Source organism: Salvelinus alpinus, chromosome 32, assembly GCF_045679555.1.
Source record: "Salvelinus alpinus chromosome 32, SLU_Salpinus.1, whole genome shotgun sequence".
Classification (NCBI taxonomy): Eukaryota; Metazoa; Chordata; class Actinopteri; order Salmoniformes; family Salmonidae; genus Salvelinus; species Salvelinus alpinus.
This window is the reverse complement of record NC_092117.1, coordinates 11,933,048-11,943,426: the sequence shown is the minus strand read 5'-3', so window position 1 is coordinate 11,943,426 and position 10,379 is coordinate 11,933,048. Positions and strand designations below refer to the sequence as shown.

The window sequence follows — 10,379 nt, the reverse complement described above, 5'->3', positions numbered from 1 at the left end:
TGAAATGATAGCAGCTTAAGTGTAGAGGGTGTATTGCATGTGTTAACTTCATACAGGAGAGATGCAGCCATGATCATTTATTCATTCATTATTCATTCATTCATTAAATTTATTTTTGATAATTGTGTGATTAATTTCAGTTTGACCTTTCATGGCTACTTCTTTTATTTATTTAAACAGTTTTTAACTGTGTATGTTGCTGGTTATTATTACAGTATAATAACCGTATTAAAAGTAAAAAATATTAAGTAAAATTTCCAACCATACAGCAGGGGTAGACAGATAGATTCAACCGCGAGTGGCTGGTCAGGAGCCGGAACCTAATTATAATCATTTGTACACTGCAAATTAACCACAGCTAAGCCCAAAAAGAGATTGTGTTTGAAAATATAAATAATTTTATACCTTGATTATAATGAGACACAATCCCATTCAAATTAATTCAACTCAATTTCCCTGAATTACTGATGATTTTACAGTCTTTATTGACCCCAAAATATTTAACAAATAACTTTGGGGGGCCCCAAAAAATCACTCACGGGACAGTTTTGGCCCGCTTTCCACCTGTTGCCGGCCCCTGCAATACAGTATGTAGAGCAGCAGTAGTAACAACCTAACATAGGGGAAGTGAAAAAAATACTAAGACTTTCACCGTACAGTAGCAGAGAAAGAAAACTAATGTTTGTTTAATTGAATATATCCACATGAACAGTCACACTGGTTTTCAGTACAGTATGAATGGCCATGGCCCTGATTGGACTGTACAAGAGTAAGTGCCCCTTTACAAGGCCCCCCTTAAACCTCGTAAATTTGCCCATTAATAAGTTAAGATTTGTCTGTATCCTTTTCTCAAAAGTCACAAAAAATTAGCATTTAAAACCTGTAAAAAAATACACACAAAAACTCCCATATCAAAATATGTCCACCCCAATGTAAGAGTTGCTCGTTGCTTGTCTGTTGCTTGTCTGTAACCCATGGCTCTGCCTTTGGCATGAATGCTTGTTTACTTGAGTAAATGGCTAAAACAACATCCAGCAAACACATTTGTAACAAGCTTGACATTAGGAATGCTAGGGATTGAACTTGCACATTTGGATTTAATTATGTGATTGCATTTCATTTTCCTACCCTTTTCTGTGTGTCTTTTCCACTTCTTCCTCTACTCTCCCACGTAGGGCAGCTATAATCTGGGAGATGGATTTTCTGTCAGCTGACCTCACTGATACAGAACATCACTTCCTGGTCTTGACTGCTTATTGCTGCTTACTTGATGGATGGCTGCCAATACATGCACAAAATGGTAACTACTTCCTCAAAAACCAATAGATACGCGATGTACTAACTGCATTACCACTGCTCAATGAAGTTATATGGCCTTTTATTGGCCTTTTTCATTGTTTTAAAATGCTCTAAAAGAGGAATTTGTCGCTGTATTGTACAGTTTCTCCTATGGGCAAGGAATGATCGGATATCTGACAGTGTTGTTGGCATAGAGTCATAAATATTAGCAATTCATATCACTGTACATAACTTTTCCACCAGCTGCTCAAAAGGCTTTACATTGTATGGGGAAACTCACATCATCCACTATCAATGTATAGCACCCACCAGAGTGATGCCACGGCAGACATTTTTGTTCCAGAGTTTATCATCACACATTAGCTATCACAGTGGGGAGGTGAGGAGTGATGCATACCAATTAATCAGGGGATGATTAGGTGGCCATGATAGGAGCGACAGATTGGTAATGACGGAAACAGTGGAAATTATGAAGCCAATGTGTCAGAGACACCAGTAATAGTACACAGTTGTTTAAAGGAGGGAGAGAGTGTCTGCTCTGCTGTGGTGGGATTGCAGCAGTGGGAACCAGAGCCCACATATGGAGCCTCAGGAGGCGTAGCCAGCATTTGCATAGCAATTAAAACTCAATTTCTAAGTGATTTTCTTTTGTCTGCATTAAATGTCCTTTTTAAAGGTTGATTTATTCAACAGTACTGTCTGCTTTATTGAGTCTTCATCATCCTGCCTCTTTCCTTCTCAACTTGCTATTGTCCCCCTATCGTTCTGTTTTCTGCGCCACTTCTCGAGCTGAAATCCATTTTGGTTTGCGGTTGCTCCTCTCTGGTCTCTCCTCAGGCTCCAGTTTCTAATGGCAGTGGGTGACTAGCAGAGCGCTGCTGTGGTCTCCTTCTTAACCAGGTGGCATTTTCTGCATCACTGAAAATAAATCCTCATTATTGTCTCTGAAGTCTCCGTCTAACCTGTGGTCAATTGCATTCATATTGCTGATTAACTTAGTAATCAGTACATTATAATTGAATTCAAACACCCAAGTGAAATGATTACCTCATTACACACAAATAACTGCATTACCACCAAAGATTTGTTACATTTCTCAGTCAGGCATTGTTCAGAAGTAGACTCACTCTCACTGAAGGGTCAAGGTAGAATTTGCAAAATATGTAGCTACAACGATGGTGCGGTATGCTGAGTGGCTCAAGCATGATCTTCAATGTGCAGACACGCTTGATTCGACCCCCCCAGAGGCAGGGCTTGATAGCAGCGCCATCTCACAGTCAAAAGCGTTTGGGTCTGCTGCTCCGATCCTGTGAGACCAGGCCGTGATTGCCTTCTTCCTTTATTTTTCTCTACTGTATGACGGAACAGCTTGGAGTCTGTGTGATCACACAAGAACTCTCTATGGCATAAGCCGGGGGAACACAACAGAGGAGGAGAGACAGTAACACTCTGTGTATGTGAGGTGACCCAACTCTGATTGTTCATTACAGGCTAACATCTGATTAGCCACAGTCCCCGTATTCTTTATTAGATAATATGACACTATCCATGATGTCTCAGTTGGAACACAAGAGTCCGATTCTGTACCAGAGTACGCAACAACCTCCTGTTGACCTGCCTTGCTCCCCAACCACTTCTCCCCACTACTGGCCCATCGAGAGAGCTGTTGGCCTCGGAGAAGGCTGGATGAATAAATCATTCAGAGATGAGAGTGGGTTGAGTCATCACTGCTCCGTGTCACAGAAGGTGGGCTCTTAATTAACTCGCACATTAATTAACATTTTCAGCTTTCATGGAAACCCGAGAGCGAACCCGTTAGAGTTAATCGAATAGGGTAAGACCAGGGCCTTTTTCATTCCTTTTTGTGCTGTATTATGACCAGCTTAATCTCAGCAATCTTCAATTTACCCATATGATGATCATATTGAATTTTGGGTGAAACATCTGAGTGGAGGGTTGAGATACAAACCTGGCTCAGTATTATACAGACAATCTATTTCTTCTGTGAAATGATTTATGTGCTGTCCTATGCAGGTAGTGCAGAGCATGTCACAATGTGTGTGTGCGTGCCTGCGTGCGTGTGTGCACGTGTGTACATGCGTGGCCATTATTCATACCTTATTCATGTGGCAGATATTCTGCGATGTGACTCTAACATGGATCTTAGGGACAATATGTCTCCGGTATTTCGCCACGATGAACCTTTTGGCTCAGAGGAGAGGATGCACACTCTACAGATCTCGGTTGACATTTCTTCTTATTTACCTGCAAACCACAGTGGTGCATCAATAGAAAAGATCATTAAAGAAGATATCATACTTCCCGTAATGTACAGTATTAAGGGCAGTGTATAACGATAGAAACGCTATAGGTTTTCAGTTACCCACAGCAATTGGTTTTCTTGTTTGCATACATTTTGCATGACCAAATATCATAATGTACAATACATTAAAAAAAATATATATATATATTCCCTTTATCATCCTTTCCTGCCTTATTCCCGCTTGAACATAACAGGTGTAAATGTCTCACTGCTGCAAAATCTCAGTAAGCTTGTCTGTCCCTCTGTGTCTCCTCCTCATCATAGCCCAGTTCAGCCAGGCCCAGTGTTTCTGTGGAAGAAAACTCAATCACTGTTAATTTCCGATTAATGGGCCTTGGAGGGAAAACAGCTGCTGCGATTCATCGACTAGATTCCTCCTCGCCACAAGAACACTGACGTAGCAGTGTTGAGCAGGGGGGCCACGAGCTTTCAATATTATTCATTTCCATGCCGGCTCTATGCCTGGAAATGCCTTTGTCTGTAGCAAAAGATCCCAATTTCAAACTCTCCAAAAAACATTCTAAAAACTGGCAATAATTTATGTTAACTGAAAAATTATCTTATGTAGTTTTTTTGCAATAGCCTCTGTGACTTTAAATAATATTTACTGCTCTATGCTCTAACTAATATTTACTGCTCTAACTAATATTTACTGCTCTATGCTCTAACTAATATTTACTGCTCTATGCTCTAACTAATATTTACTGCTCTATGCTTTAACTAATATTTACTGCTCTATGCTCTAACTAATATTTACTGCTCTAACTAATATTTACTGCTCTATGCTCTAACTAATATTTACTGCTCTATGTTCTAACTAATATTTACTGCTCTATGCTCTAACTAATATGTACTGCTCTATGCTCTAACTAATATTTACTGCTCTATATTCTAACTAATATTTACTGCTCTATGCTCTAACTAATATGTACTGCTCTATGCTCTAACTAATATTTACTGCTCTATGTTCTAACTAATATTTACTGCTCTATGCTCTAACTAATATTTACTGCTCTATGCTCTAACTAATATTTACTGCTCTATGTTCTAACTAATATTTACTGCTCTATGCTCTAACTAATATTTACTGCTCTATGCTTTAACTAATATGTACTGCTCTATGCTCTAACTAATATTTACTGCTTTACTGCTCTAACTAATATTTACTGCTCTATGCTTTAACTAATATGTACTGCTCTAACTGCACAAGAACCACACCCTGTGATGAATGGTAGCATCTTCCCATTTCATTCACTTTGTGTTGCTGGTTCAGACCAGCAATGATTTTTGCTTGTGCTATGTAATTTGTATGACCTATCAAAACTCTTGAGCCGAACACGCTCTATTTGACTCAATGATTGACATTGAGAGTTAAGTGTCAAATGGGGGTGTTGTGCTAATCGACATTTGAGTTACAATGTATCGCCTTTAATATCTTACCCTGCCAACTGATAAGCTAAACGACAATGATGTGATACTCGGCTACAAATGACAGCCTTACAATTTGGGGAAGTCGATGCTGCCTCAAATTGCAGTCTTACACAACCATAATCAATGCCCTTCACTTGTTTTGGAGGATACTGACGACAGCAATGCATATGAATAGACTGCACTATCATCATCCCTGCTTTTCAGATCAGATGTCCTGCCAGTTAACATAAACATGGTGGAAGCCACCGTGCATTAAGCTAATAACCCATCTTCCCCCACTCCCTCAGTCCCCCGCTCTCCAAATCCTTATTAGATAGAGCTGTGGGCTCACTGGCCTGCTCCTAGCAAACAGCTGTTTACAGCAGGCTATGTTTGTTTTGTCGCTAATGGCAGCTCTTTGCCTGGGAGTTGCTAGTTTGAGGTTTCTGGTGATAAGGTGTCTTCTGCTTAACAATGAGAGCTCTAATTCATTGTTCCAGTGCTTTCAATTCATGCTGTCAATACATTTATAACGGCCAAATGCAAAAGACTGTCCTCTGCTTCTTTATTGTATTGTAACACATGTTGGAGGTCTAGACAATGAAGATATTGGAATAGGCTATTGATTTCCATGGCTATTGTTGCAATTCAATTTCCCTATGCCTTCTGAAAACGGGTATCTTAACCATTCCAGTCTATAGACAGGGTTGGGTAGGTTCATTTCTAAATGTAATCCATTGGTTACTAGTTAACTATCCAAAATAGTCATCAGTAATGTAACTTTTGAATTACCCAAACTCAGTAACGTAATCTGATTACTTTCAGTTACTTTGGAATTACTTTCCCCTTAGGAGGCAATAGAAGAAGACAAAAATTATCCTCAAACTCTTTTGGTGTGTCATCATAGTGGTCTCTGACTTATGTTCAGACTTGCTTAGGTGCAACAAACTTAAACTTGTGCCTTTTTTCAATGCTGAATTTAATATCATTGCAAAAACAGAGAGGTGTCAATGTATTTTTTTCCCGCAAACATCCTTTCTGAATTTAAAAGTAATCCAAGAAGTAATCATCTACACTGAACAAAAATATATATAAATTCAACATGCAACATATTCAAAGATTTTATTGAGATACGGTTCATATAAGGAAATCAGTCAATTGAAATAAAGTAATTAGACCCTAATCTATGGATTTCACATGACTGGGAATAAAGATATGCGTCTGTTGGTCACAGATACCTTTTTAAAAAAGGTAGGGGTGTGGATCAGAAAACCGTCAGTATCTGGTGTGACCACCATTTGCCTCATGCAGCCCGACATCTCCTTCGCATAGAGTTGATCAGGCTGTTGAATGTGGCCTATGGAATGTTGTCGGGAACTGGAACACGCTGTCGTACACGTCGATCCAGAGCATCCCAAAAATGCTGACGTGTGACATTTGATATGTCTGGTGAATATGCAGGCCATGGAATAACTGGGACATTTTCAATTTCCAGGAATTGTGTACAGATAGATCCTTGCGACATGGGGCTGTGCTGAAACATGAGGTGATGGTGGCGAATGAATGGCACGACAATGGGCCTCAGGATCTCGTCAAGGTATCTCACGGATCTCGTCACAGTGCATTCAAATAGCCATCAATAAAATGCAATTGTGTTAATTGTTCGTAATTTATGCCTGCCCGTACCATAACCCCACTGCCACCACTGGGCACTCTGTTCACAACATTGACATCAGCAAACCGCTCGCCCACACGACGCGTCTGCAGTTTGGAGGCCGGTTGGACGTACTGCCAAATTCTCTAAAACAACGCTGGAGGTGGCTTATGGTAGAGAAATGAACAGCCAATTGCACACTCCCTCAAAACTTGAGAAATCTGTGGCATTGTGTTGTGTGACAAAACTGCACATTTTAGAGTGGCCTGTTATTGTCCCCATCACAAGGTGCACTTGTGTAATGATCATGCTGTTTAATCAGCTTCTTGATATGCCACACTTGTGAGGTGGATGGATTATCTTGGCAAAGGAGAAACGCTCACTAAGAGGGATGTAAACAAATGTGTGCATAAAATTTGAGCGAAATAAGCTTTTTGTGCTTCTGGGTTCTTTTATTTCAGCTCATGAAACATGGGACTTTACATGTGTTTATATTTATGTTTAGTGTCATTTTTCAAAAGTATCTGTAATCTGATTTGTAGAAAATGTGCTGCTAATGTAAAAAAAAAGAAAAAGTAATCAGATTACATGTAATCAGTTACTCCCCAACCCTGCCATAAACGTTAGGTTGTAGATATCTTCTTTACCATCAAAATCCTTGCATTTACAGCCTAGCTGTTGTTATTGCCTCTGCTGGGTTTCCAGCCCCTGTGACTCAGAGTCTTATAGCCTATTGGTATGAATCAGCCTGGTCCCCGGGATTCACTGAGCAGGTGTGTCTTTTCTCCCAGTGGTTAGCCCAGGACACACAGTGTAAAGCACCTGGATCAGACCCACTAAGGATTCATAGAAAAGGCATGAAAGGCATTCAGCACTTAAAAGCCTACAGTACAATAGGCCTTTATCACTGAGTCTCTCTCATGTCACATATAGATATGATACAACTAAATCCCACCCTCTCCCAACCCACCTCTCTGACATGGAAGTCTTGGCATGCACTTAGAGCCGCGCTAACTACTACGGCGCCCTCAATGTCATGTAAAATGGATGAATCGTCTGGGCGCTTGGCAAGCTAATATTTGACAGGCAGCGAGAGGTTTCTGCTGCCATGAAATATGCAGTGCGTGCAGGTCATTAGTCATTCTTGGGGAAAGGCTGAATGTAATAGAGTTGTACTAGTATGTGCAGTGGAGGTGAGGATAGGGAAGGAGTGAGTGGGGAAACCTGATGCTTGAGCAGTGTCCATCATTTAGGTCTGTGCTGACTTCAATAAACACTTAATCATTTTTTGTGTGTTCAAGTAATATTTGTTTTTTTAGAAGCCTTTACGTTGTGCATATTATTAAAAAATGTTAAACATATTTTATAATGTACAGCATATGCAACAAAATAGCCTAACCTGTAAAACATTTTGACCAGATTATTTCATGTGGTAATACTGTATATGTTGTAATAAGCAAAGCTATTGTGCATGAAGAAAAAATACAATAATTTTAATAACGTTGCAGCTGAACCAACCAAAGTCAGATTGTGAAACCACAGGCACGTCAGACATAACACTACATTTCATTTGCAAGCACTTGTATCTCAAACACTGACTCTCCAATGAGTCTCCAAAACATTGACAGTTGACATAGTAGCAGTATACAGCAGGAAAAAAAAAGATTGCAAAAAAATGATCACATCTATTCCAGTATGTTTATAAACAAAAAGCATAGAGGTATTTACAGCATGGCTTCTGCCTCCAATGACTCCTCTGCTTTCCCCCCCCCCCTTATTTGTGCCTATCAACATTGAGGTACTGTATCTCTGTGTATGCTGGTTCTGTTGGGGAGCTGCAGCCTGTGCACTTTCTATCCCTGACGGAACACAAAAGCATGTCGTCGTAGGGTTACAACAAAAGCTCCACATTTCAGGTGTGAAGCATGTGTTAAAAGACATTGTGCTGCGAGGAGACATCAGTTCTCCCTTGAGATAATAGGGCCACCAAGATACTGTATTGGAGTGCAGTGGCACTTTAATGTACAGTGCCTTCAGAAAGTATTCATGCCCCTCGGCTTATTCCACATTTTGTTGTTACACAGCCTGAAATCAAAATGGATTCAATAGATTTTCTTTCTCACCCATTTACACACAATACCCCACAAGCGTGGGGAAGGAGGCCTGTATCTTTGTAGTGACTGGGTGTATTGATACACCATCCAGAGTGTAATTAATAACTTCAGCATGCTCAAAGGGATATTCAATGTCTGCTGCCCCCCCCCCCACACAGATAATTTTAAGTGTGGTGTACAGAGATGAGGTAGTCATTAAAAATACATGCTAAACACAATTATTGCACACGGTCCATGAAACATATTATTGGAGCACATTTTTACTCCTTAACTTATTTAGGCTTGCCATGACAAAAAAGGGTAGAATGCTTATTGAGACATTTCAGCTTTGAATTTTTTTATGAATTTGTTAAAATTTCTAAAAACATAATTCCACTTTGACATTATGGGTTATTGTGTGTAGTCCAGTGATAATAAAAACCTAAATTTAATCCCTTTTAAATTCAGGCTGTAATCAAGCGGTGTGAATACTTTCTGTAGGCACTGTATATAAACCATCACATTACTTTATAGGACTTGTAGTATTCACCCGAGAAATGATCCAGTTGAGCTGCACTATGTGACATCCACGGATCAATTCAATGTGACGTAGAATAAATGTATACAGGTTCAATGTATGGACGAGTGACATCTTTAGCAGCCCTTTTATCCACGACAGGAGCTGCCAAATGTGACTGATAGTGTGGTGAATGTAGCTGGACATCCACAACTCACCGTTAACTGAGCATTGAACATGCCCCGTAAACGTACAGTATACTCTTGGTACAGGTAATATTTAGTGCATGTTGGTTTGACCTCTCACAGGCTGTGTTTTGCCTTGGTAAAACTCAAACCAATTTTAAACATCTAAATAAGAAAATCAGTCGTGTATGGAACGACTAAGAGTCTCCAGTTTTTCTTGGTCAAAATGAGAGAATAACTTGACCGTTAAAATACCATTATCCATATCAGGAACCTCATGTTAGAGCTCACGAATTGTGTCAACCATATGGCCAGGTTCTGTCCATCCTGATAGTCCCATAGTTTGCAGGCCCATATTCCATTGTTCAATTGCCCCCAAGTGAACCATACCCCCAGCGCAGTCAGTACAGTGCAGTGGGGGCAGGGCAAGGCTACAAGTGGTGGTTCTTGGAGAGGTATGCGATGAGCGCGACAGCCACGCCCACATATATGCCTGTGCCGATGGTGATTGACAGCACAGCCAGGAAGAGGGCACGTCTGGAGCTGGAGCTGGCCAAGTGTAAGTCCCCCTTAGACACCGCCTTGTTCGTCTGAGAGAGAGAGAGAGAGAGAGAGAGAGAGAGAAAGAGAGAGAGAGAGAAAGAGAGAAAGAGAGAGAGAGAGAGAGAGAGAGAGAGAGAGAGAGAGAGAGAGAGAGAGAGAGAGAGAGACCGAGGGCAAAGGGGAGACAGAATTACCCAATTAATAGGAGGAAATTAAACAGGAAATTGGCCCTTTCCAGTGAAATGTATGGGGGATCTTGTGGAGGCGCTAAGCAAAACATGGCAACCCACAGCGGATAAATAATGAAATCCGCTGTGACTCAACTCGCCAACTGGGCCTGTATCCTTCTGAAGTC

The 10,379-nt window shown here is 40.5% G+C and overlaps 1 protein-coding gene across 1 annotated transcript in view; it reads right to left on the bottom strand.

The window, feature by feature from the left end:
• Window positions 1-6,136: 6,136 nt before the first annotated feature.
• LOC139562377 (synapse differentiation-inducing gene protein 1-like) overlaps window positions 6,137-10,379 on the bottom strand; it is a 53,529-nt gene continuing 49,286 nt past the window's right edge. Inside the window, exon 5 of the mRNA XM_071380066.1 lies at window positions 6,137-10,071. Within this exon, the coding sequence (XP_071236167.1) occupies window positions 9,913-10,071 (159 nt within the window). The 3' untranslated portion in view covers window positions 6,137-9,912. The remainder of the gene's footprint in view (window positions 10,072-10,379) is intronic.